The sequence below is a fragment of the Catharus ustulatus genome, chromosome 4, assembly GCF_009819885.2.
Source record: "Catharus ustulatus isolate bCatUst1 chromosome 4, bCatUst1.pri.v2, whole genome shotgun sequence".
NCBI lineage: Eukaryota > Metazoa > Chordata > Aves > Passeriformes > Turdidae > Catharus > Catharus ustulatus.
In genome coordinates, this window is record NC_046224.1 from 69,416,689 (window position 1) to 69,444,370 (window position 27,682).

Sequence of the window (27,682 nt, forward strand, 5' to 3'; positions counted from 1 at the left end):
GGCTCCCTGGGCAGCGCCCGCCCAGCCCTGCCCGTCCCCCGCCATTTCGCACCGGGACGGGAAGGGAAGGGACGCGGAGCGGGAAGGGAAAGGAGAGGGAAGGAAGGAACGCGACGCGGGCACGGCGGGTGCCGGGAGCTCCCGGGGCACAGCCAGCCAGGTACCGCCTATCCCCACCCCGCCGAGCCGGGGCGACCCTTTTCCTTCCTTCCTTCCCTCCTTCCCCGCTTTCCCTTCGAGGTGGGAAGCGCAGCCGGCGCCCCCCTCCTCTCCTGCCGCCGTTTCCCCTCCCGTCCCCGTTTCCCTCTCCTATCCCGCCCTCCCGCCGGCATCCCCCGGAGCCGCATTCCCGGTCCTTCCCAGCGGCAGGGGACAGGTGGCCAACGCCCTGCGGGACCCGGCGCTCGCCCCAGACATCCCCCACCCCTCCCCGAGCCTTCCTGGGTTATGTATTTCTTTCCCCAGCCTTTCTCCCGAATCCCTGAAGCCGGAAAGTTGGGGCGGCGCGGGCGCGGCGCTGGCCGGGGCAGAGGGAGCCGGGGCGGGGCGGGCGATGCCCGGAGCCGCGGGGGTCCCGCCGCACGGCTCGCCCGGCGATTAAAATGTAATAAAACCTACCGAAACTGTGTGGGGGAAGCCGGTGGGAGAAGCTGTGCTCGCCCCGGCTCCTGTCCGGGCACGGGAGGCGCGTTCCCGGCTCTGAGCTTCATCCCGAGGGGAGCTGGGACGCTCCGGGAAAACCGGGCGGCACCAGGAGGAAGCAGCGGGGAACTAAATCCCTGCACAGATTAATTCCTCGCACGAAATACCCTTTTGGCCCTTCCCGGAATCCAATGCCTTCTTAATTTATTTAGTGTAATTTTTTAAAATTTTTTTTAAACTTATTTCGTGTTCTTTTAATCTCGTGTGTGACCGCTGCCTGTCGGCCGAGTGCCCCCTCTACACTCCCTGTGTGTGCAGTATTGGAGGAGCAGCATTCCCTCATCCCGTTTTGTCTTGTCTTGCAGGGAGGGAGCTGCTTCCCGGTAATAGTAGAGAATCCTGACGCTGGATGAGAAGGCACCGGCAGCATCCTCGTTAGTGGGAACCCAGCTCTGCTTAATGTTGGTTTCTTTGTCATCAGGTCTGCTAAAAAATGACAGAGTATAAACTTGTGGTGGTTGGAGCTGGTGGTGTAGGCAAGAGCGCCTTGACAATACAGCTAATCCAGAATCACTTCGTGGATGAATATGACCCCACAATAGAGGTAAACACTTTCATCTCCTATACTTTTTGTGAGGGGAGATTATCAGTTAATAATGGTGCTTATTTGCTTTGGACCTTACCACAAGGACAGGGCTTTAGAGTAAAAAAAGCTCAGAGATAATGTTTTGCATTGGAGACAGAATTGCTGTGCTTCTTGGTTTGGCTGTGGAACGACAGCTGCAGTAAAAAATTACCAGTTTTGATCAATTAATAGCGTGGTGTTAATTGCCATGTATCCTTGGGCAGCTTGGATGCTAGGATCTCCATGTAAAGTATTTGCAAACTCACTTGAAAATGGTTGGTGAAACTCTTCATAGCTTTGTGCAACCTCTTAAATGGGACATTTTTCCTCTGATAAGAAGGAAAATTAGCGGTTGGGAAATGTGTGTGCTAACCTTTCTCAGCTCCTATCACTGGGATCTGTTTCACACACAGGGAGAAATGTGTCCTGGTATGTTGCAGTGAATGAAGCAAAAATTGGAGCTTGTTTTGGTTTATTTTTTTCTGTGTTTAAACACAGCAGTGCGTGTTTCCCTGTCTAGAGAAAATGTTATAGGATAGCTTCAGGAATGGGTTCTTTGAAATACATGGCTCAGTACCTCAAAGTTTGAAATGATATTTAAGCTTTCAAAGTTGTGCTGTTTTAAAGGTTTATAATGAGCAGACAAGTTCAGCCTTTTAAATAGAAGAAAAATACTGGTGTTGTCTGAAATCTCGTGTGGATCGTTGCATTTAACAACCTCAGAGTCTGTAAAAGGAAAAATGATACCATAACTTACCCTAAGCTTTTATGTTCCCAGCACTGGAGCTCTGCATCTCATGACTTCATTTATATGTTTATCCAGCAATGCACTTCTAGGCTCACTTGAAGGAATCACAAGGGTTTAAATCTGGGCTTAAAATGGAGACTTGGGAAGTGTGTAGGTAGTAATTTTCAGGGAGACACAAATGAGGATCTGGTGCCCCGAAGTGGCACAAATTCAGTGAGGGCCTGAGCCCAAACAGAGGTGTGTTGACTTGAGGTTGTTTCATGTGCCTGTGTGTCTTCTTGTGTGTCTCTTGCATGGCCAAATCACGTCTTGCTTGCAGGTTTTGTGACTAGATGTGCAGAAAACTCTGACTTAACACCAGCAGAGCAGCTCTTTCAATGGCTGAGAGATGAAGTCTTACAACAACGACAACAACCCCAAACGCTTTAAAATCACACAAAACTTGCTAAGAGGAACAAGCCAAATGGGGTTTTACTTTTTCCTGCAAAAGGACCTTTGGAGGCTGTAGGTCTGATGCTTGTTCATAATTACCTGAGTTTCTCATAGGTTAGAGGTGTGCAGGTTCCATCTTATAAGTTGTCACTGTGTAAACAGTTTAGGAACACAGAAACTTAAATGCCAGTATTCCTGAAGCACTTGAGGGATTTTGCTGTTCAACCAGCTGAGTGATTTGAAGGACATTAAATACATTTAAAATTTAAAATAATACAATGAAAATACAGTTCCTTATAGAATGAACCTAAAAATCCCAGAACTGTGTCTTTTATTCATGGAATCATAGACTCATCTAGGTTGGAGAGGGGATCTTAAAGATCATCTTGTTCCCATTGGCAGGGACACCTTCCACTAGACCAGGGTGCTCCAAGCCCTGTCCAACTGTCCTTGGACATTTCCAGGGATGGGGCAGCCACAAATTCAGTGCTGTGGTCCAGAATCCATACGTTCTTCTTTAAGAATGACACCAAATTAACTGGTTATTAAGCAGCCTAATAGGTTCTGCCAGCGTTTACAGCTTGTCACATGCAACAGCAGCATTTATTTCTGCTTCTTTTACAAGTTCTTGTCTACTACATCCTATTCTTATCTTGTAAATTCTGAGACCTCGAGGACAGAAACTGTGTCTTCCTCCTCCTGATAACTGGCCTTGTGTGTGCTCACATGTGGGTAGGCAATAATTCAGTGCCAACAAGGGCAGGCTATGGTTTGGAGTGGCAGACAACAATGAAAATTGTGTTTAAATGCTCCAGTTCATGCTTGGGCAGAATCCCACTTGGCTGAGAAGGGTTGGTGGTGGTGCTTCCTGTGAAGGTGCAGTTGTGATGCTGATTAAAGAACAGTGGGTGTGTACTGAGTTTTAGGCAGTATGAGGAGATAAATCCTAAATAGTTAGGATAGTTCAGTAGTGTCACTGCTGTTGTTTTCCACTTACTGGTGTTTCTTTCATTGCCATACAGCAGAATATTCCTTTTCCCTGCAGATAATCAAGCTAAATAATTTGGGGTGAGCTAGAGAAGATAGTTTAGTATTTGTTGTCCATGGTATATTTCATAACTACACAGTTACTGAATAATCCTGAATATTTCCTGTGATGAAAAGAATGAAACTCCACACTTCTAAAATTCTCATGTTGTGAAGACATGGTGCAGCAGAGGAAAAACCACACTAATTACTTAATCACAGGCGCCTTTACAGCATTAATTTTGCTGCTGTATTTTGGTGGAATAAACCTAATGGTTTAACAAAGAACCTGGCTGGAAAACGTCGAGTTTCAGAGCCTGCTTGAGTGTTTTATTACTTAAATCTGAGCACAGCAGATGGCAGGGCAGGGGGAGGACTGAAAATGAGTGTTTGGGTGGCTGCAGTTGTTCAGATATCGATGCTTTATGTGTGCTTCACAGTCCAGCGCTTTATTTGAAGGAGGTGTCCGGGCAAGGATTTATAGCCAAGTAATTTTAAATGTTTTATTTTAAATTAAATGTGTAGCAACCAGTGTAAATCTGGCCTGAGCAGTTGGGGCAGTGCCCTCTACCGGCCGAGGCTGAGTAAATCTTGCTTGTGATCACTTGGAATTCTTTAATTTTTAGATCTTTTACACTTTCAGGACATTTCAGCCTTAAATATGTGTCATCTTTTAAACGTCCCAGAGCAAGAGCAGCTTTCCTAGCTGCTTGTCAGAGGTTTTGAAATTGGATTAGCCAAATCCCTTGGCTGATTTAGGAATACTGATATTTAAGTCCGTGTTCTTAAATGACCTGTGCCCTCGTGAAACAAGCACCAATATTTAGTAATAGCTTAGTCTCAGCAGCTGTGATATTTTAGCATTAAATCTTTGGTATAATGGAGTTTTGTGGAGTAATAATTACTTGCCTAGATGGGATTTATTAAGCACTGGGTTGTTTTTTTTTTTTTAGCTGAATTCTGTATGTAGTGTAAAGCTGAGATTTCAAATCACATTTCTTTATCAGTGCTTGTGAGCAGATGGAATTATTACTTTTTTAATATAATTCTTGCTGTTTTTTATGGCTTGCAAAAGGCCAATAAAAGCAGGTTAAGTGACCAATGAAATTTTTAAAAGTTACATACTATGTACTGGGGAAAAACTGGAATTTGACATTTGAAGCTGGGTAGGAATAAGGAATTAATCTCCTGGCTTGTATTATTTCTAGTTTGCGGTTTGGTTTGGTTTTTTTTCCACTTAATAGTGTCAAATGTGATTTCAGGTTTGATGTTTTGCAGGGAAGAGGAGGAAAAAGGCCAGAAATGAAAATATTTTTTTCACTTGTCTGGAAATCATAAGCTTAAATTTTCTCTCCTGCATGTTTCTTTTCATTCTGCTTCAAATCCCCTCACTAGGTAGTCAAAGATTTTCTCCCTAGAAATGGCAAAGCAACTTAACACCTCAGAATAATAAATTTTGTATCTGTGCTGTGCTTTCTGCTGGTGCCTCTTGGTTGCTGCTGCTAACATGGTAGGCAGTTCTTAAAAGTGAGTTTCTTTTCTCCTAAAAAATGATGTTCTTTGATGAAAATTACTTAAAGCTTTTGTTTACAGCTCAGTTGAGGGGAATTTCTTTCCCTTTGAAGTCCTTAAGATGGAAAGGAATAGTACAGGCTTTTCAAGAACTGCTTTTCATATTTTTGAGCTAGCAGTCAAATTGCAAGAGGATAAAATGCAAGCTTTGTAAATATGTCTGGTATAATGATAGAAATTCTGCTACAACTGTGATACAGGTATCCTAGGACAAGGGGGATCTGCTCTTGAATAGAAGTGTTGGAATGAGATGCATCCTTAGGTTTTGGGGTTTTTTTTGTAATTTTTTTTTTCTTTTTAGAAGAGCAAGATAAAATATTAACTTTATTTTAGAACACATTGAAGCTTGTCTGTTTCTCAGTTGTATCAGTATTTAAACATGGCTTATAAGTTTCTGAAGTAACTCACCCACTTCTTACCTGAACACTGAATTTGCACTTCTGTGAAATAAATAGTCCCAAAATCATGTTGGAGGCAAACTTTTATCTTTAAGGTAAACAGTAAGTATTGTGTTACCTGGATGTGAGCCTGGATGGCATTTAACAGTAAAAGTGATGTTACAGAGTTGGTTTAGTTTAAAATACTGGTTTTTTTACAATTCTTTCCTGCTTGTTTCTTAGCATAAGCAACAGGAAAGAAGAGAGTCTTTTGTAAAATTACAAATGGATATAAAGTGCCTAAGAGTAGGTGTACTATACCCAAAAATGGGTAGAAAAGGGAGAAAGTTTGTTCTGGCTACAGCTTGCAGCTGGTTACAGTTGCAATTTTAATTCTTTAATTCCCTTCCCAGTAGCTTGGGTTTGTTGCTGTGTAGTGTCAGAACAGCAGCAATGATTTGTTATTCTGTAGCTGAGGAAGCTGAAAGGTGATAACAGGAGTTTGTCTTCATACCTGTTATTTGTTGCAAGGGCTGCTTACTGGGAATAATTCATGGTGCTGGTTGATGACACCTTTTCCAAGCTCATTGCCATGGCTTTATTTCAAACTCAGAGGTGTTTATAGGAGTCACTGGGCATGTAAAGCTCACCTTCTTACTGTGTACTCATAGAGGCCTGGCACCAGAACAGGGATGTAAGAAAATCTAGCTGGTGGGACTTTGTACAGATTTTAGTCACTTGAGTCAGTGACCTGAAAGCTTTGATTTGATAGCACTGAAATAATTTGTTCTGACATCTCTGTGAACCAGCCCATCAGGGTTTTAATATGGCTCTGTTGGTCTGTCCTGGCTGAAAAGCTTGAATTTCAAATATGTCAGCTCAGCTTTGATAACTTAATAACAGATATCATTATACACACCTGCTCTGGTATACATAACAGATTTCCTGTCCCAAGCACTGAAGGCTTTTTATTCTTCACTTCCTCTTCAGTGGCAAAGATTTTTGGGGTTGTCTTGCTTGTCTGTTCTTTCTTGATTATTTTGTGCATTCTTGTAGCATAGAATGAAGGACAAATTGTAGTTGAAAAAACAAAATTAGTAGATTGAGCAAGCTTAAGAACTTTTCAGTCACTCTTATTGCTGGTAAGTAATGTGATTATCTCCAGATTTACTGATGTTTTCAAAACTTTACCTGTTTGTGGCTAACCAAGGTGTATTTTTTTCCCTAGGATTCCTACAGGAAGCAAGTAGTAATTGATGGAGAAACCTGTCTCTTGGATATTCTTGATACAGCAGGTCAAGAAGAATACAGTGCAATGAGGGACCAATATATGAGAACAGGGGAAGGCTTCCTGTGTGTGTTTGCCATAAACAATACAAAGTCTTTTGAAGATATTCACCATTATAGGTGTGTATATGAAGAGATGATCCACCAGCTTGTTTATTAGGTGGGCAGGGGCTTATTCTTCCTCTGGATAATACAGTGATCTCTCATGAAATAGGAAAATCTGAAAATTAACAAGATTGCAATTTATTTGTGCATCTGTTACCTGCAATTTTGGGTAATCTGAAGATCTGCCTCATTCAAAAATGAGGTGTAAATGTTATTATGACTTAGTATTCTGAGTCAAGACTTACCCAAGGAGACATTCTGTCCATTCCATTGATAAAATCATTTGCTAAGATGGAAAAACTGAAGCTGTTGTAATTGTACAGGCAATAATGTCAGTTGCTGGTTTTGTTTGGGACTGGAGGGAGAAATGCTTGGGGAATGTCCTGAGAAGGATGGACACACAAAACTAGAGCTCCAAAATGACAGTAAAAACCAGCCTGTTCTTCATTTCTTCATATTACCTTCTTTGAAATAATTAGTTAAGAATTCCAACTCATGCTTTCTTTGTCAACTACACTAATTTAGAAATAGAAGCAATCTCTGGTGAGTACCATAGCAGATCATTTATAACTTAGTACTTTAACCTTACTGTTATCCTGAATTCTCCCTGGGTATTCTATTAGAAGCCAATGCAATTCCCACCAAAGATCACTGAGTTCATCAGCCTAAGGTTAGTCCCAAACAGGTGTTAATCTATCCACAGTTAGGTATAATAATAATAATTATAATAATAATAATATTATCACAAACAAGTTTCCTGTAGGTTTAGAGGAGGAAGGGAAAAAGGCAAGAAAGATGTTGCTGTAAGGGGAAGGAGGAGCACAGAGGTTTCCATCCATGAGGAATTTTTGTTTTTAAAGAGAGTTGCAGATTAAGAAGAGCTTCACAGTTTATTTCAGAGTGTTGGGAGTTGAGTGCTGGAATTTCTTCTGTGCATTGACAGACCTGTGGGTGACACTCCAGGCTTGAAGCTGAACAATCATAAAGAGCTGGAAACAGTGTCTATATTAATTAACACACTGTTAGATTATTTAGGAAATAATGAATGAATGAAAAGTAATGAAATTAATGATTTTTATTCAAGATTCTTCACAAGTATGTCAAACATCTTTCAAGATGCTTGCTAACTAGTGCTTGAAAGGACTCCTAAAATTTCTCTCTGTAGAGAGCTGGAGCAGTGGTCTTCCCTAAGTGCAGAATTTTTAATGCTGTCTTTAAAATCAAGTCACAGCTTCCTCCCAAAACCAAACCAAAATCAAGACAGCAGACATGGAGCTTTTGGCAGTGTTTTGGCAAATGAAATGAGTATTAGGAGTGTTGAATATGGCAGGTAAGTAGTAAGATTAACACCAGAGCTTGTCAAGATAGCAGTTTGTCAAATGGCAGGCTTTTGGTTGGTTGGTTTGTTTTTGTTTAGTAAGATGCTAAACTTGATGGTGACAAGATTGGTCAATTTATTTTTTACTGATTTCCCATAGTGCATGTGCCGTAGCTTAACATGAATGATGTTCAACTCTGTTAATTTAATGTTTTAACTGTTAGAAAACTGTTATAAACTATTTGTTAAATGCAGTCTTTTCCTTTGTTTTTAGGGAACAAATAAAGAGAGTTAAAGACTCAGAAGATGTCCCAATGGTGCTAGTAGGAAACAAATGTGATTTGCCTTCCAGAACAGTAGACACAAAACAAGCTCAGGATTTAGCAAGAAGTTATGGAATTCCTTTCATTGAAACGTCAGCAAAGACAAGACAGGTAAAGCTCAAAACTTCCCAGATGCAAAGGCAGAGCTCTCACCTGAATTACCATAATGTTAATTATTCTAGGCATTGACATTTGCTTAGTAATATCAATGGATGCATTTCTGCAGATTGGAAATCCTTGGGGTGTTTCTTCTTTCTGTCAACTTGCTTATAATTGTTAATTGTTTATTGATGAGTGATTGATTGGCTTCAAGTGGGCAGACTCAGAGTGAGACCTGGCCTGCTGGGTTTTTTTTGTTAGGTTGTTGCAGTATTCTTAATTTTGTGAGAGGTTTTAATAGAATAAAAGCACTTCTTCTTAGAGGTGAAATGCTTTTTTTCCCCTCAACAAGAGGATTAAACAAACAAACAGCTCATTGGTTTATTCTGGTTTAAGTGTTTTCATTAATAACAAAGGAATTTTTCCTTGAGGCATTGATTCTCTAATTAGGGGGACATGCTTGATACACCTAAGCAATTGATCTTAAGGCTATTTGTGAAATTCCTGAATTTGTTGTTTGTGTAAAATGATATTTTTCCTAAACTGTTGGTTTATTGTAGCTCACTGTTCTTTTCAGTGCCTCTGTTGGGCTGTGTGAGGACACAGGTGACAGGGGCACATCTGAGCTTTCAGGAGAAAAGAAACCCTATGGATAGAGGTGGAACTGATTCAGTACTCCTGGAAGAAAACAATCTTGAAAAATGCTGCTTGGTGCTTTCTCTTTTAAGTGCAAAGATTTTACTGTCAGTATAAATTAGATCAGGCCTGAGTGGCTCCTACTCTGCATAATCAGAAGTGTTATGTGCAGGTTGTGAATCAGGAATCCAGGAGGTAAATAAGGGCAGAATGCTGCAGTTTGAGCAACTGCTCAGAATTTCTGGAGAGATCCAGCTACATCACTTGGCAGAATTTCCTCATAGCTTGTAAGGCATTTTTGCATCTGAGAAATGAATATTTTATTAGTGCAAACTTGCTCCACCGACCCAAGTTTTTGACAAGTTGAAACCTGGGCTAATTAGTGAAACTTCACAAAGCAATGCTAACTTCTGGCAACAAAGAAAGTCTGTCAGGTAGGATTAAAAAAAAAACAAAGCAGAATTACCAAACTTGAATGACAGAATAAATTAGGCCACACAAGTGTCCTGAAGAAGGGGGCATTACAAGTGAACTGAATAATGACAGTGGCTTTGTTTGAAAGGTGCTGCATTAGTGGCTGTCATGGAGATAGGAGGGTGAAAAAATAACTCTGAAATTACATTTAAGGTTTGAAACAATAGAAGTGCTGCTCCAACATCTAGGTTTTACTTTGTTCAGTCTGTCTTATACAGCAGCAGGCTTTGTTGGGGAAATATTCCTTTTGCTTAGCCACTTCTATTAAAAGGGATATTTTAAAATAAAGATGCCCAGGGGGCTGTTTAGAATCTGTTGGATTTAAAAAGTTGGCACCACTAGGGGTGGCTGCTGATTCTTTCCCAGTGCTGTCCAGAGCATGTTGTGCTTGGATGTTTACAGGATGCCATGTAAATAAAGTATTTTTGAGAAGAAAAAGGGGCATTGGAGAAAGAACTGGAATTTAGTTACAGTAAGAGCATCTAAATATTAGTGTATGTGATTGTATGTACATGTGTATGGGCACAGAATGATTTTTCAGTCACACTGTCTATATATATAAATGCATATATATACACACACACCTTCTTCAAAAATAATTTTAAATTAGGGGAGTCAAAGCATCTTGTGAGCTGCATGTGGTGCATGGGCTGTAGTTTTAATTACTCTTTGTCTATAAGTCAATATATAAATAAAACTCTGGTGCTCTCTGTCCTCATGGAGAACTTGCAAGTATGAACAGATGCAGCTGGTAGACTTCTGGAGTCTGTGGGAAGAATTAGGAACTTTTCTTTTCTCCTATCCTCACCTTCCACCACATAGAAACATCACTAATGCCCTGCTGAAAGGCACCATTTCCCTGCCTCTGCCCTTTCCTGTGCCCAGTTCTGCTGGAGCTCAGAGGGAATCAGATATGCAGAAGGAAACCAGGAAGATGGAAATAGGAGGCAGTTGTCAGGATAGACTTTTTTGATTGCCAAGGCACTTTTTTAAAGGATGGCATTGCATGCTCATGCAGGATGATGTCTCAGTTAACTAAGTTCCTAAGATTTTCAAAAAACGATAGCAAGGACGCAAAGAAAAGAATATTGAAATGAAGTATAGAAATAAGTTCTTCTATAAGTTAGTGTGTATGGGTTCTGACTGAGAATAAAGGTGCAAACAACTCACAGCAAGAAGATTGTGTTTTAATTTTTAAACAAATTATTGAACTCAGTAGTGAAACCTTGTCTTAGTGGGCCCTGGAACTTGGGTATAAGGCTACAGATTATTAATGCTCTGAGTTAGAGCACTGACTGAAATCAGTATCATGTCATTTATGAAAAACAGTGATAGTCCTGTTTCTGAATGTAAGCAAGTGGCAGTACTGGTGGTTTTGTAAGGCCCTGAGCAATTACTCATCCTTTCACAATCCTTATGGAGAAGGGGGATGAAGGGCTTAGGTTTATTTTGATTACTGATTTTGCTTTTCTCTGTTTGACATAAGCTTTATGTTCAGGTTCTTCCCTGTCTACATGAGCATGTAGCTCCCAATGTTATCAATAGTATTAATGAGAGATGAGGGACAAACTTGATTTATCCCCACCAAAGCTTCACCTGCCAGTCTTTATTTGGCTTCTCCTTGTCTGGGAATTACACAGGGCAAACCCCAATGTGGTTTGATTGTAGGGCTTGGTTTCCCCTGGAACATTTCAGCTTTGCTGCTGATATTGGATTCCCCAGAAAAGCAGATGAATGAGCATTATTTTATTGCAAGCATAGTAAAGGGTTTCCCAAAGTTTAAGGTCTTGTTATGTAGAATATATGCTTAAACACACTTGTAGTGTGTAATGAAGAAGTTGACCTAAATCACCAGAATGATGTTAAAAAAGCATTTTGGTTATTTCAGCTGTCTGGCTGGGTTAGGCCCCAGCCTTGTGATGAAGCTAAGTTGAGAACCTGTGCCTGTATTTACAGAAATGCATTCCTGTAACTCAGTTAAAATTCATGGCTAACTGATAACTTTGTTTGAACCATTTTTAAGGGGTTTGTCATATCTGTTTAATGAAATTGTATCACTCCAAGCCATCTTTGATCCAGCTCCTGTGTACAGGTTTCATCTTAAAGCTTTGTTTTCAGTGAGTTTTAACTTATTCACACTTTTTACACTGGGGGTTGAATTTTTTTTTCTTTTTGTCTGTTGTAAGTTGGAACTTTTCTGGAAAAGCTTAGTCCTCCCTCAGGGACAAAGATCCAGGTTGCTTTTAGCTGTGATCAAGTGTTAAAGGATAGGCACAGAATAATTTTGAGTTGTCAGGGCTAACTTTCATTCGGTTCCTTTAAGTGCTACAGAATTAGAACTTGTGAAAATTCCTGTTTGGGATACTTTGGTCTGTGTTTGAAACAGCCTTTCTTTGCACATGGTCATATTTTAAATGGAGTGTTTGGCTGTCAATCAGGAGGCAAAATCACCTCTAAAACATTGCCTCAGGGTCCTGGGCTGTTTAGATTTTGAAGTTTTTAATAACTGCCAAAGGGTATTCTGACAGCTAAAAGAACTGGTTAGTCCCATTTTGTATATATGGTCATTCCTTACTGAAGGGAAAAAATACTGAGAGTCTTAAATTGGTATTTAAGTTTGTAGGGTTGGCATCTGGCTCTTTAAAATGTCACCTTGTGCTAATGGTATGAGCAAATATGTGCCTGTACAGATTTTCTTTCAGAATAATCCTGTTGAGCAGGGTTCATCAGTCTGTTCTTGGTGGTGGCAGTTAATAGCAATTTCTTTTCTCACTCTGTGTCTCTCCATCTCTCTGCATTGCTAAAGCAAATTACAGCTCCTGTTGGTGATGGGAAAGTTGGCAATAAATGTTGGCTGAACAATTGTTACCTGATTTTTCGTGTGAAAGCTCCATAATCAAATTACATCTTTCTGCTGCAAAACAGTAGGTTTGCAAAAATGTTGATTCTTGTACAGCCTGTGCTTTGGCACATAGCAGCTGATCAATCTTTCAGAAAGAAACTTCCATTCCTTTCAGAAAAACATGGAAGTATGAGCTTTACTTGGATTTTGTCTGTTTTAGTGGCTTTCTTTACATTTTGCAACCTGTCAGACCTGGAATGTAAGACTTGTCCATACTTTACATACTTTACTCCTAAGAGGGCACATTATGTATATACAGGGAAATAAAATCCAAGAAATAAGTCTGATTCATTCAATCTTCAAATTGAATAGGCTGCAGTTCAGAAGAACCCTCAGTTAAGGGGCAGTGTGTTAAAAATAAGTGTTCAGTGTGATAACCTGTGGCACAGGTCATGCTGAATGACCCAGTAATTGTGGCAGTAAATGCTGGCTGGCTTTTGTTATTCAGTGCATAATACAAAGATGAAATGGAGAGAGAATTTATGACAAATCTGCCAAATAAAAACCCAGACTGACCATTGGTAGTAATACAGCTTTGGGGGTTAAGTGGTTGTGCTGCTTACCATGATCATCACTGTGTTCTGGTTTTATTTTCAAATGATGAGTTTGTATTAAATTATCTGCCCTGTAGAGGTTGTTTGCATTCAGTTGCATTTAGTCATTGTGATGAGACCCTGGCCCAAAGGAACAGATCAGCTGTGCCTTGTTGATATAACAAAGCTCTTAAAGATTCCAGTAATGAACATTTGCTGTCATGGCTCAGGTACCACTTTTCCTAAATTTTAATAGCACAGCACTTGCTTTGTAAAGTTAGCAGCTTTAAAAACAACACTGCCCCAAACTTATTATTCTTAGAAAGTTTTACAAAGTCTTAGAGAGTCTTTATAACCACTTAGGAAATCACCTGGAAGGACTTATTAAATAACTTTGTTAGCTTGTTCCACAGATTTTTGCACAGTTCACCTTCTTACCTAAAGAACAGAGCATAAAGGAGCTTGCTTTTCTTTGCCCAAACAGTAACATGTTGTCACTTTGGCTCAAAACTGCAAGTGGGTGGTTTAACTGTGTGTGTTCATAAGCACTCCCCAGTTCACAGTCTAATAAGGTTTTGTGCCTCCTGCATGCATCCATGCCCACAGAAGTGTGGGAATAGATTCAGTCACACAAGCAGTATCATTTTCAGCAATGGAAGAAAGTATGTCTTACTTTTTTTTTTAGGCTTAGTGTTACCATGCAGAGAAGAAAAGTGTAGATATTCACAATATCTGGTAATCAATAAATACTGAATTGAGTATTTATCAAGCAGCAAATGAGCAAGACCAGCATTTTAGGTACATAAATGAAGCTCCATCTACTTCTCTCAAGTAAAGCTCATAATTTCAGTGGTTTTGTTGTGGTTTTTTCCCCTTCTGTGGGTGTCCCAATTTGTCTCAACCATTAACAAAGCGATTTTTAAGGAGTTGTGTTTTACAATGCAGAGAGTGGAGGATGCTTTTTATACATTGGTGCGAGAGATCCGACAGTACAGAGTGAAAAAACTCAGCAAAGAAGAAAAGACTCCAGGGTGCGTGAAAATTAAAAAATGCCTTGTAATGTAACAGGGTAAGTTTGTCATGTACCAGGGTAAGGGTTGCAAATCACTTGCCAAATAAAACTGATTGAGGGTGTCTTGCCAATCAGACTTTTTGTGGCTAATCAATGACATAATCTCACATACAAAACCAATCACATGGAAGTGTCCTGAATATGGATTTGCTTTGTTTCGTGGCGTTTTGATAAATGGATTAACAAGAAGTCTTTACTGCATATTGAATTCTACAGCTGGGAAAGGGAGGCACGGTTCTGAGTGGAAAGAAGTTAGGGGGAAGGAGTTTTATTAGGATTATATTGCAGATGTTGTTGAAGTGAATGTTGGTTGAAGCTTCAGGGTGATGAACTGAGGGGAGAAGATTATAACACTTATAAGTCCTCCTCAGATTCAGAAACAGGAGGTTCTTAATCTAGCAAAACATTATTTGTCTGGTGTACAGGATTTTTTAATGCTCAGGCCTTTCCTTATGCCATGCTATTTTTTCCTTGTTTTTTCCCAGCTTAAAAAAATTACCCTTACCATTTTTTGGTGGGGTTTTTTTTGGTCATCTGTAATGCCATGAGTGATCCAGATTTGGACAAAATAAGGTTTCCTCTTTTGTTGACAGTATTTACAAGAGATGGGGGTGAAGGAGCACAGGAGGAGAAGAGGGTACTAAACCAAAGCCAAGAAGAAAGCACCAAAAAACCCAATACCCAAATTCTCACAAAAGCTTTTTTGTAATCTATATATTCCACTGTAAGAAGAAAAAAGGCAGGAGATGAGGACAGAAAGAAGTGCTTGTCTAAATCACTTCCAGTGCTTTCTGAGCAAACCATCAGAGCAGCTCCTTGCAGATATTCCTATCCCATGAATTCTTTACCTCTTTCTGCACCATTGCAGAGTGTGAGTTGTTACTCACAGGATGATAACCTGGAATTTCCCATTGTGTAAAAGAAAAACTGTTCATTCTTCAAGGTGTGTGTACTTCAGAATATGTGGCAGAGAAGTAGTAGAATTTGGGTTGCATGCTCCAGTGTCACATTCTCTTCAGTGAGTGAGTTTTGTTTCTCTTTCTGGGGAAGAAATTTTCAGTTTTTACTAGATCTGTTCAGCCTTGTTAGTTTCAGCTTTTAAGTGATGAATGACTGCTCAGAGGTTTTAGATTTTTTTTTTTCTAAAGAAAAAGGTGGAGTCCACTTTCCTGGAGATGTTCAGGAAGTGACTGGATGTGGCACTTAATGCCATGACGTAGCTGACGGTGCTGATCAGTCAGAGGTTGGACTTGATGCTCTTGGAGGTCTTTTCCAACTTTAATTATGTGATTCAATCACTTTGTGTACTCTTTCCATCACAGGTTTCCTTTGCAGGAAACTGGAAACTTGAGTCATGAAGCTCCCTAGTCTTGCATCCAAGTATTACTAAAATTGATGCCATCAAAACACCTTGTTTTATCCTTCCCTGGCTATCAAAAAACAACAGAAACTGGGCAAGATGACTTTAGATGAGAGCAGTAGAAATTAAATTGCTTAAGCCCTGTAGCCTTCTGGAAACCAACTCTGCAGTTACTTGGTGTGTTACTGATGGAACCATACCACAAAGTAGAATTTATTTTTTTTTATGCTGGGACTTGAAAGGTCCTGAGTCCTGTCTGCTTTCCCTTCGTGTTGGGAGAATGAGAACAGCATTTGGGAATTGTGGTTTTTGGTGGAAGGATTTTTGCAGATTGTAAGGTTCTTATTTATCTCTCAGTATGCACATGCTTTTTTTTTTTACTAGCTTCCTAGTTTCTTGTTGATGATGTCCAGGAGAAGTATTTTTGGGGGGGTTTGCACCTCGGTTTTTTTGTTCCCCATGAGGGAAGTCTTTTGTCAACAGTGAATATTGTTGAGTTTTGGATGTTTGTTGTTGTGTTTGCTTTTTTTCCTGCACCTTGTTTAGAAAATAGTCTTGGATCTAAAGCTCTAGAACTTCAGGAGTCTGCTTAGGGAAGGAATCATTGCCTTGATTGCCAAGTGAATTCTACATGGTATTGATAGGCATTTTTAGCAGCTTTCTATTTAGGGAGTTAAGCTGGAGGAAGCATATTCCAAAATTATTATGGCACAGCTGTAGTTCAGTAGTGATTTGAGTGGAATGAGAAGTCTGATAATTAAAGCAGCCTTGCCTGTATTACTTTTCAGTCAGTAAAAAAAAAGTATTATTTTAGTCTGATGTGTAATAGGTGGCTAAGGAGAGCAGCACCTGATGGTGTGAGCCTTACAGCTGGGATTTTAGACTTCAGAAATATTCATTGTAACACAGAGTGCCATGAGAGTATTCTGTGAAAAATCCAGTTGGATGGCTCAGAGTGTTTTTCTCCCTCTTGGAATATTGTTTATCTTCTTGCTGCCTGTGGGATGCCTTCTTAAGTTGTGTTAGTCTTGCACAAGGAAAGTGAAAACTTTGACTGCCCAGACTGCCATGAGCTGCTGACACTTTCCAAGAGTTCCATTCCTTTGGCTGTTACACAGTAAAGCAGAAAGGACAAAACATCTTTTGCTCCATTTGTAGTTGCCAAAACTCCATGATAAATCCTCAAAAGAACTCGTTTTGTGAAAGCAGCAGATTATTTAAATAAAAAGCATGCTACAAGCAGATGTCTAGATAATGTAATCCAGGCTGAGCTGGGTTAATAGGGAAAATTTTCAATTATAAAAGTTCTAGATTTGAATTTTAAAATGCCTGAATACATAATTAAACTGCAATTTAATGGTTTCTTTCCACAGTACTACAGAGGTGTACAAATAATTTCTATTCCTCATGACTGATAGGTTTGTATTTATATATGCATTAGATATGTTAATGAAATATAAAGAAATCCTAGAACTTAGAACTTGTTTAAGGGTTATTTTGGGGGCTGGGACTTTAAGGAATTCCAAATTCCTTATGAATTTGGTGTTTGTTATTGCCAGCCAGGTTTATTGCTTGTGGTGCAGCCACATCTCCAGACTTCTCTGCGGCCATGGGACCACGTGGGGCTCCAAAAGCAAATTTGCAGCCAGGAGCAGGCTGATCCTGTGGGATCAGTTCTGCTGTTCCTGTTCCCTCTGCCCTTTGGAAGAGCAAGGCCTGTCAGTGCACCTTTAGTGAAGCTCTGGGGTTTGGTTCTGAGCCTGCACAGGGAATTGTTGCTAATCTAAGCCTGGATGTAAAGCTCCCATTCAGTACCTCTTAGTTTCCCCAAAGGCTTGCACACAATAAGTGCATTGTCAGAGGGAGGAAGGTCAGCTGCCTGCAGTCCCTTCCTACTGAAATAGCTGACTGGAAAGGTTGGCAGCCTTTGATCTCACAGCACTGATGCCTTCAGGGACCTTCTGGAGACAGAGTATACTCTACTTACGTTTAAAATTTAATGGGCAGGCTGAAAAGTGCAAAACCTCCCTTTACCTTCTGTTCTCCAGTTCTAACTCACAAATGGTCTAAGCACAGTTTTGTATGTCATGTTCTATTCATGACTTCAATTGAAGACAAATTGTGGCAGGACCAAACATAATCAATAATTAGTGAGGCTTGGTCTGCAAAGGTGTAAATGCAAGGATGAAAGCCAGGTCAGTTCTGTAACCTGGTCTAGTGAAAAGTGTCCCTGCTCACAGCAGGGGTATGGAATGAGATGATCTTTAAGATCTCTTTCAACCCAAACCATTCTATGGTTCTATGCTGCAGCATGTGCTGTATTTGAAAGATCATCATCTTACTAGGTAGAAAAAGTTTGATTGGGAAGTCATATGTTTAAAGGTTCATTGTAGTATTTGGGTATTACTTTGTACAAGTTTTTTTCTCTGCATGTATTTTAAAACAAGTTTAATGAAGGAGGATTTCTCATTTGAGGACTTTAATTGCAACCTTTAGGTGTGTCTCATTTGAAGGCACCAACTGACAGGCAATTCTGAAAGGTGGTTCTATAAGGCAGCGTGAACAGTCTTGGGCAGAGGTTGTTCTTCCATGGTTCTTGAGTTTCAAGAATGAAACTGTTGTTTTGTCTGTTGTGATAGATGCTTAGTGCTGTCCTCCTCCTTCTTAATACTGAGACCTGCAGTAGAATCATGAAATGTTGCTTTTTCTATAGCATTTGCCTACTTGCTAAATATTCTCTTTTTGCATTAATGCTGAAGCTGTTAGCAAAGTACATTAATTCTCTCTAAAGTAATACCAAGTATTTTTCATTTTCCAAAAACTAATGAGTGACATGACCTTTTGCAGAAATAAGGCTATTATCCCAGTAGGCTTGCTGCATCAATTTTATATTGGTCAATAGTGCCTCAAAATATAGAACAAGTTGTTTGCAAGGTCTTGTAATATGCAAAAGTGTGCTATTAATATTGAGAGATGCACTGCCAAGGACTTTGAACATCAGTTGTGTATAAATGTTTTATGAACTTGAAGGTTTTAAATAAATTTAGCTTTTACTGAGTGCTGCTTTTTAAGTGAACTTGTTTCACACTTCCCTGTTGTTTGGACTTTTCATATTAAGTTTCATCAGCACTTGGAGTTTGGCTGAAACAGTAATGAATTTGGTGATTTTTGGCTTTTTGTGTTTTTCAGAGTTTATTTTCAGTTCTTTCCTGAAGTAGCCATAGAGGAGGAAATGCAGAGTGCTACTTTTTTTTTTGGCAGCTTGAAGGCAAACTTTTGTGCAGCAAAGAATCATGAAAATTTTTATCTTAAGGATTTTATAACTGCCTGTACTCAAATTGTTAAGTGTAAGGGCAGACTGACAACATGAATACATTAGTGGGAATTAAAGCAACCTCAGAGCAAGGCCATAAATTGTTTCCCGTAAGTTGCACCAAAGTACAACTTTGTACAGCTTTGTACTTGGTAGTGGTCCATATCAGGCTTTTGGATTTGCTAGTCTCTTTAGATCAGAGTTAATGTTGGTCAGCTGAAATTACTCCTGAAAATAGTGAAAAACTACTCAGTGTGAACTTTAACTTTTGTGTCTAGCTTAAGTCTTGAGGCCATGGAGATTTTCAGTGACTATACAGCACCAGAGAGAATGTGTTTCAAGTGCCCTTAATTTTCAAAGTGAATAGAATGATTTCTCAAATAATTTATCATTGGGTCATGGGACTGATTTGATTGATTTGCATGTGGAAAGATTTATAAAACTGTGGTGTGATTGCTATACCAGTGTGCCTGAGAAATGATCAGAATACGTGGATTCACCATAACTATGTCTTTGGTATTGAATTATTGGTACAAATACTAGAATTCAAATTCCAGAGCTGCATATAGACCATTAAAGCATAAATAAAGATAGTTAATGCTTCACAACTTCTCTTTGAGGGTGGGGATGCCCTGGCACAGGTTGCCCAGAGAAGCTGTGGCTGCCCCATCCCTGGAAGTGTCCAAGGCCAGGCTGGATGGGGCTCTGAGCAACCTGGGGTAGTGGAAGGTGTTGGAGTTGGAACTGGAGGATCTTGAAGGTCCCTTCCAACCCAGGCCATTCTGTGATTCTATAATAATACATACTTATAACCTAGTGAGATGTTATTATATAAATACACACTCTGCACATGATGCTTTTCTATCTTGGGGTGGGTAAGCTGTGTCTTGGAGATGGAGATGAGGGCAGCACACTCTTCCTTCCCAAATCAACAGTGCAATTTTACCTGAGAGTAAGTGCAGGATGCCCTAAGCCCAGTTTAGGAGCAGCTGAGGCATAGGGCAGTAGGAGTCAGCACCAAATCAGTTCCCTCAGGTGCTTGTGTCAGTGCTGCTCAGAATTCCAGAGAGGAACAGGATTAGTCCTGCAGCCAGGATTCATTGTTCAAAGGATGGCAGGTAGGCAGCAAAATGAGCTGATGGAAGCCCTCTCAGGTGGCCAGGGAGGGACACAGGCTGTACCTCAGCTGGCCTGTAAGTCTGAACCTGATCCTAATTTGTATTTTCTGGATCTTTTCAGGGTGTTGATGATGCCTTCTACACATTAGTCCGAGAAATCAGAAAACACAAAGAGAAGATGAGCAAAGATGGTAAAAAGAAGAAAAAGAAGACAAAGACAAAGTGTATAATTATGTAAATACAATTTATCCCTATTCTTAAGAAGTACTGAAGTAATTTTGTACATTACACTAAATTATTAGCATTTGTTTTAGCATTACTTTATTTTCTGCTTCATGATCCTGTTAGCTTTACCTGAATGCTTGTTTTAAATGACAGTGGAAACTTCATTCCTCTTAAAGTGCCAGTATTCTTTGACTGTTGGTTCTTGAACTAGCAATGCCTGTGAAAATGAAAAAAAAAAAAACCAAAAAACATCAAAAACCCAAAACAAAAAAAAAAAAACCCACAAAAAACCCGAGAACTGTCTTAGGACTCTTTGGTGCATGCACAGTTGCTAACTTCCTATTTTTCTTACTGATTGTGAACTTCTGTTCTGTGTGCAAAGCAAACAAATGATGCTCTACACATTTTAACATCCCCTCTAAATTTTTGGGTTTATGAATTTGGTTGGGAAAAAGGACTAGTTAGCAAAAGAAACTTTCATTTCAGCCTTTCCTTTATTTTAGACTGATTGCAATAGAGAGAGACCAGAAGCCTTTATAGTCTTCCTGTAGATTTTGCTTCTAGGCATCTAGTCTTGTAGCATTTCAGATCAATTTTAATGAATGTAAAGAGAAAACTTTCAAAAAAAAAATTTCACTGCAATTTGTCACGGTCACTCCTTAAATACTCTATTTTTTCTATAAAAAATTTAAAAAAAAAAAGAAAAAAATGTAAAAATACAACAATGCACACCTGGCAATGGAAAAAGTAAAAGTTCTAATTAGGTTGATTTGCTATTGTTAATGCATTGCTTTAAGAGCTTCACTGACTTTTTGTGTCTGAAAAGCAAGGTGAAATCCCTCTGTGTCAAAACTTTGATAGCTTTGTTCAGTAGGGTCAGGATTTTACCCTATGTCCCTAGGAAATACTAGAATGCCTTAACAGAGAAGCTGATTAAAATTCTTAGGTTAATTCATACATGGACCCAGAATTTGCCATAAGAATTAAATCAGAATCAATCCTAAATTACCTAGTGGAGTAAAACCATTCTTTTTTTTTTTCCCCCAAGAGTGGCATTAAATATTTCCAGATGCCCATTTTGTGCAAAATAGGGGAGAAATTCTAAATTCTAGCAACATCAGATGAGTGAATGAAAGAGTTGAATTTAGCTGCTTCATGCAAATAATTTGGAAATCCACTATGCCATGGAAGTGGTGTGGAATTTGCACAATCTGTCAGCATAGAACATGATTTCCAGAGTCAGTGTTGTTTGTGTGATGTCTGTGAAGTACTGATTCAATGGTTGGTGAGTGGCATTCCAGTGTCTAGACTGTCATGAAGCTACACCAAGAGTTTAATGTTGTCTTTCTCTGTGATTAAGTTCTCTTGTGATTTTTGTTCTTTTCTCCCCCCACTTTTTAATTTTTTTTTTCTGATTGGAATTAATGCAGGATTTTTGCAGGAGCTTTAGCATTAGTTATCCACTGAAGTAGGAGCCAGTAGTTCCAATGTTTGCAGTTCCTGGTGTCTCCCTGTAAATGTGGAGTTTGTTTCAGGAAAGCTTTGGTCCCTGAAGGTGCACTTCTTCACAGGAGCTAACTCAGCTGCAGAGTGACACTGCAAGGTGTGACTCTGCTGTGCCCAAAAAATAAAGCACAAGACATTGAAGTAGGATTGTTGGGGACACTGGAAAATTTGGAACAGGGAGTAGCAGCATTGCCCTAACCTAAGGTATTCCATGGAAATTGTACACAGGTATGCAAAAATTGCACTGTGTAACTTGGACCATTTCTGTGAAAAGCATTATTTTGCTTCTACAGAAAAATGCCAGAGTGACTGTTGTAGGTGGGGACCTGCAAAGCTGGCAAGGAACACAGAGTGTGTGGATTGCTCCATATTCTTTAATTTAATTGTGTCTGGGAGAAATCAGGCCTTTCCCTGCTTGTGCCCCCCCTTCCCACCCTTCACTAAAACCCAGACCCCTCCACTCCTCTCAGCTTCAATATGAAATGTTGGTTATGAAATATTCTGAAAAACAGTAACAGGAGAACAGAGAACCTAACTTTATACTGTAAGGACCAATAAGGAGTAAGAACAGACTCTTATTGTCACAAAATATTTCAGAGCTTCCAAGGTTAAAATGTGTTGGAGACAGTTATTTGCACATTTTATACACTCTTGATAATACAAGAAGAACATAGCAGAAGTGGGTTGTAAGCCTTGAGCAAATGGAAGTAATCTTAAGGTTACTTTAATTTTGGTAACTGAGTCACACTGCATGTCAAATTAGGGCTGGTCTAAAATTCTAATGTTAATTTAATTTAAAAAAAGCTGTTAGGAGAAATTTGTAGCTGAAATGTTTTATTCATCAAAAGCAGATTTCTACAGCTCTACTATAAAGCTATATATGAACCAATGTTGGGGTTTTTCAGCAAAAGTGAGCTGTAGCTGCCAGTCTAATTAAATTAGAACAAAATGCATTTAGATTAGCCCTTATTTACTTGAAAAAAACCCAACCCAACCCCATCCTTGCCACTGTTGTGCAGTTTTGTCTTCCTGTTTGTTGAGATTTGGTGAAGCACGTTGGACTGCAGCTTGCACAAGTTGCTCCATCACTGCCCTGCCCTGTTTGAGATGCTTCCACAGAACATCCCTGGGTGCTGTGTGTCTTGAGAGCAGCTCTGAGCCAGCCTGGGAGTCACTGCCCATGTCACCGTGTCAAACTGCCATGTGTCGGGGAGTAACACCTTCTTACAGTAGCTTTATGTAACTCTGCTCAATCCCTGGATTGGTTGCTCCAGAAGGAATTATTCTGGCCACTTTCGATGCCCTGAAATTTTTTGCTACTTTTTTGCTGTGTGGGCTTTGTTACAGTAACAGGATAATGGGTAAATACTGACACACACAATCTTCTGCTCTCGTCTAGACTATGAAGCAATACAATTATTACCTTCAAAGACCATCAAACTGTAAAACAAATCATTGTGTCTCAAGTTTACATAAAGCTACAGAGATGGTAAATCTTTCCTAACATTTCTTTATTCCACTGTCTTGTGTTTTCATGTTGAAAATACTTCTGCTTTTTCCTCTTGAGTGCCAACTTCTTACTAGAATGACTTCTTAATGTAATATGTTTACCTGGAATGTATTTTAACTATTTTTGTATAGTGTAAACTGAAACATGCACATTTTGTACATTGTGCTTTATTTGATGTGGAACATATGCAGTGTGATCCAGTTTTTCCATAATTTGGTTGTGTGACCTAGGAATGTTGGTCATGCCAGACATTAAGTTAAAAAAAGGAAAAAAAAAAAAAAAGACCACTGTTTGTTTTAAAATTTTTAATGTTTTTAGGAGTATGTGCTGTGAGGTGATCTGGAATTTGTCATTTTTTTGTCAAACTGTACTGCTCCTATTTATTGTAATGTAATAAAAAATAGTTATTGTGAGTGTCTGTCCCAGTTTCCTTTTCCTCTGCAAGGATTTCAGGTAACAGAGCATCCCATGAATTCCATGTGCTCAGCAGTTTTCTCCATTCTTTCTTGTACTTCTGCTGGTGCTGCCTGTCCCAGAGCTGCTGTCCTTGCCCCTTTGGTGTCCCTGTCTGTGAGAACAGCAGCTGCTCAGAGCAGGTGGAAGTGCAGAGGAGCTCAGCTGATGTGGAAGGAGTTTTTCACATCAGTGTGGTGGCAGGAACTGCAGCATGTGTGTGTCATCACAAGGTACTGTACTCTTGCCATCCCTTTTTAAATTCTGCCCTAGAATTCTGTGAGGATGGTGCTGCATCCCCTCCTCCTCAGGCCAGCTGTATCCAGCTCCTCTGGAGCTCTTCAGGAACAGCTCCCAGGAACTGGGGCTGTTTGAAGAACTCCTGCTTTGTAACCAACAGCCTTGCAAACTTACGTTGCCTGCCTGAAGAACACCCCCAGTGGAACAGTGTTTTTGCTTTTGAAATTTCAAAGGAAGTTACCTCCCTGGATTGTGGTCAGGATGAAAAATAGCTGTGACTGAACAAGAGACCCTACAAAGAGTGGGCCTGAGTGAGGCTCTCAGAGCTCTCCTGGACTGCAGTGGGCAGTGACCAGAAGTCTCCCTCAGCACTAGTGAGCTCTTGTTTGCTGTATTTGGAGGACCAGCAGTGACAACAGAGTGTGGAATGATGCCCCCTTCCTCGAGGCTCAACCCTTCAGCCACTGACAAGATGCAAGGTATCCAAGGTGAGTGTTTTCAGTGAACTCCAGGGGAATTTTATATCTTGTACATATTCCTTCAGGATTGATTGTGAGTGTGGGTGTGCTGTAGAAAATCTATCATGGGTAGTGCTCTCAGAGATTCTAAGTACTGTAAATTTGCAAGTAACTCAGGCCTATGAGTGAGCTGCTGTTATGCTTACAGGAAATTCTGTATAAATCTTTAGTTAAATTGTTTTAAATTAAACTATGGACTAAGTGCTGTTAAGTGTAAGTGCTGTTAAACCTTCAGGCATAAACCACTGGTCAGATCTAGGGCTCAGTTTTGCAAGGGGGGTCCACTCTGAATTTTGTGATTCAATGGGAGAATCTCCCTTATTCCTTTTATCCATATCCTTTTCCATCCTCACCCTTTTTGTATCCCCAACATCCTCAGAGATAAGTTTTGGTTGATTTTGGTTTTAGATTGACTGATTGTAGATTTTAGTTTGCTTTTCATCTGTGTGCTTTGACCCCCCAGTAAATAGTGGATGAACCTTGTTGAATGGACTTCATCACACTCACTTAAATATAAAACCTGGTTTTGCTGATGCCTTTCCTGGCAATTCTTTGAGTGACCTTAAAACACTCCTTAGTGCCAGTGTGAAGACTTACTACTGCCAACAGCTCTACTGCAGCGACTCCTTATCTGTATTTCAAAGATTATTTCTCTCTCCAGTGTCATTTAGTTGGTGGAAACACCAACCAACCCAACAGAGTATCAGCTCTGACACAAGTGTGAGTTGAGCCAAGGCCTACAGAAACAGCCCGGAGCAAACAGCCATGGCCAGCCAAAGTTCTCTTCCAGGGGCAAAGATCAAGTTTTCTATTCCTGCTGCAGCAGTTACACAACAGCAGAAATCAGCCATAGCAGGAGTTGTCTTCAGGGCCCAAGTGCTTAAAGCACTTTTGTTCAAACACCCCCTTTCCTGACCCTGCAGTTGTCTCCCTGACATAGGTGGTGCCTCTGCAAGTTGAGCAGATGAGGTTAAAAGCTTCAAGAATTTCCTTTCACAGAATCATACAATAGTCAGGGTTGGAAGGGACCTCTGAAAACCTTTTAATCCAACCCCTATCCCAGGCAGGTCACCTGGAGCAGGTGACACAGGAGCAAGTCCAGGTGGTTTTGGGATGTCCAGAGAGAGGGAGACTCCACACCCTCCCTGGGCAGCTGTTCCAGGGCTCTGCCACCCTCAGTGTGCAGAAATTCTTCCTCATGCTGAGGTGGAACTTCCTGCACTATGTTTATGGCCAGTGCTCCTTGTTCTGTGGCAGGCACCACTGAAAAGAACCTGGCACCATCCTCTTGGACCCACCCTTAAAATATTTATATGCATTGATGAGATCTCCTCTCAGTCTTCTCTTCTCTGGACTAAACAGGCCCAGCTCCTGCAGTCCCTCCTCATAAGAGATGCTCCAGACTCCTCATGTTTATGGCCTCTGCTTGATGCTCTCCTGTAGCTCCTTGTCTTTCCTAAGCTGTGGAGGGCAGAACTGAACACAGCACTCCTTCTCCAGGGCTGGGAACTTCATCTTTGACAGGGTGCTCATTTCCAGGGGAAACAGATTGTTCAACAGGGAGGATTTTTAAAATCAGGTTCATCTCTCAGGTAACAAGCACAGCACCTTGAACTGACACCCAAACAAACAGCTTTGGGGTAAGAAGAGTTTCTGTTCAACTCCTTCCTGCAAAATCATTTCATACCTGAAGTTTTAGTCTGAGTAGGTCAAAAGCAGCAAGGGAAAACCTATTACCCACAACCTGCACACCCCAAACCCTTCAAGTGACTCCTGCTGGGGAAGCAGCTCCCCGATTCGTGCTCTAGAGGGCTGGGAAGGATTTACATTTCACTTGTTTTGCAGTTAGAGCTGTTTCATTGTTACCTTTCCTGGGGGGTGTGGTTCCAGGCACGGTCAGGGTTTGTCCTCGCTGTAGTAGCGCTGCTTCATGGCTCGGTATTTCCTCAGGAAGTACAAAGCCTCCAGCTCCTTTATAACAAATTCTCCCCGGGCAATCAGTTGCTTAATTTTTTCAGGGTCTTTCTCATCTTTGTTTTTTAGAAAAGCAGCTTTCAAACGGCTTCTGAAGTAGTCTGCTCCTTTGGGATACTCCCTTCCAAGGTACAGCAACTTGGAGAGAAAAGAATAATGTGTTTTTAATTAACTGAGTGCACAGTGAAAGGGGGTTCATTTTCTGGTTAAGGAAAGTGCTGGTGGCATTTAAGACACTTACATTTTTGTACAGTTTTATCACTTCACCTCTTAAAGAATTGGCCATTCTCACATTTCAGTGAACTCTGTCGTTGTGTGATTTTTTGGTTTGTTTGGGTTTTGTTACCTGAAGGATAATCAATTTGAAATTAGCCTTCTCTGGGAGTCAATAAACCACCTCAGCCTTCCTAAAAGTTCTGTATCCTACTGAGCCCCGTTTCTTCTCATTCTGGTTCTACTATGTGTCTTATTTTTCTTTCTTACTTTTTATTCCATTCAGCTTCGCACTGTCTTCTCCCCTCCCCCCTCAAACAGAAAACAAGAAATTTCTGATAACTTTCAACAACTGGGACACTTTGTGCTTTCTCACACCCTTACAATTCTGTACATGCTGGCCTGGCTAATTCTACAGTCTGCCAAAAAAATTGTACCTTTATATACACACATATAAAGTGGTAAAGATTTAAAAGGTAGAATACATATTTAAGTATTTTATATATTCATATAGCAATGTTTATAACAACATATTTTGATTATTTATTTTTATCTTCTATATGCTTATGTATTACCTATTCCTATACATTTTATAAATGTATATTCCTGCAATTGTCGCATTCATAAATTTTGCTTTTTTAAGGACTCTTTAAGTGCATTACAAATTGAGTCCAGCGTGCACGAGCAAAATGTAAGGGTAAGCGGCAAAGTAATTGATTTTTATTTCTGTAAACACAAAATCGAAGAAGGGCCTGTGTTGGAAAGGACCTTAATGATCATCTCGGCAGGGACACTCCCACTATCCCAGCTTGTCCCGAGCCCCGTCCAGCCAGGCCTTGGACACTGCCGCAGCCAAAACCACATCGCAAGCGACTGGAACCCAATCCTCGGGCCGCCACCTCCCCCTGGCTCTGCTGCCGCCCCGCTCCCCCCGGAACCACCCCCGGTTCCCCGCCGATCCCGGCAAGGCCGGACCGGGATCTCACCCGCTCCTCCCGGAACCTTTTTACGACAGCGCCGATTTACTGCTGTGCCGCTTTACGGCAGCGCCGCTTTACGGCAGCGCCGCCGGCCTGAGCCG

General features: G+C 40.4%; 2 protein-coding genes across 3 annotated transcripts; one reads left to right on the forward strand and one right to left on the reverse strand.

The window, feature by feature from the left end:
• Positions 1-23,616, forward strand: KRAS (KRAS proto-oncogene, GTPase). Of its 2 annotated transcripts, none has more exons than XM_033058182.1 (5): positions 1-160; positions 1,008-1,246; positions 6,651-6,829; positions 8,407-8,566; positions 20,084-23,616. In XM_033058182.1, the coding sequence occupies exons 2-5, from the start codon at positions 1,136-1,138 to the stop codon at positions 20,198-20,200; spliced, it is 567 nt and encodes a 188-aa protein (XP_032914073.1). In that variant the 5' UTR covers positions 1-160; positions 1,008-1,135; the 3' UTR covers positions 20,201-23,616. The 2 variants fall into 2 exon arrangements, with proteins under 2 accessions (XP_032914073.1, XP_032914074.1); XM_033058183.2 differs by having other exon boundaries at positions 1,124-1,246.
• On the reverse strand, positions 20,188-27,682 carry ETFRF1 (electron transfer flavoprotein regulatory factor 1). Its single transcript, XM_033058184.1, has 4 exons — positions 27,588-27,682; positions 26,630-26,734; positions 26,281-26,526; positions 20,188-20,404 (listed from the first exon to the last, which is right to left on the reverse strand). The coding sequence occupies exons 2-3, from the start codon at positions 26,672-26,674 to the stop codon at positions 26,311-26,313; spliced, it is 261 nt and encodes an 86-aa protein (XP_032914075.1). The 5' UTR covers positions 26,675-26,734; positions 27,588-27,682; the 3' UTR covers positions 20,188-20,404; positions 26,281-26,310.

Excerpts from the sequence above, each read along its gene's own strand:
- KRAS (XM_033058182.1), top strand. The coding sequence starts at position 1,136 with ATGACAGAGTATAAACTTGTGGTGGTTGGAGCTGGTGGTGTAGGCAAG. Across the intron at positions 1,247-6,650 it reads AATATGACCCCACAATAGAG|GATTCCTACAGGAAGCAAGT; the intron begins GTAAACACTTTC and ends TTTTTTCCCTAG. Across the intron at positions 6,830-8,406 it reads GAAGATATTCACCATTATAG|GGAACAAATAAAGAGAGTTA; the intron begins GTGTGTATATGA and ends CTTTGTTTTTAG.
- ETFRF1 (XM_033058184.1), bottom strand. The coding sequence starts at position 26,674 with ATGGCCAATTCTTTAAGAGGTGAAGTGATAAAACTGTACAAAAAT. Across the intron at positions 26,527-26,629 it reads TGATAAAACTGTACAAAAAT|TTGCTGTACCTTGGAAGGGA; the intron begins GTAAGTGTCTTA and ends TTTCTCTCCAAG.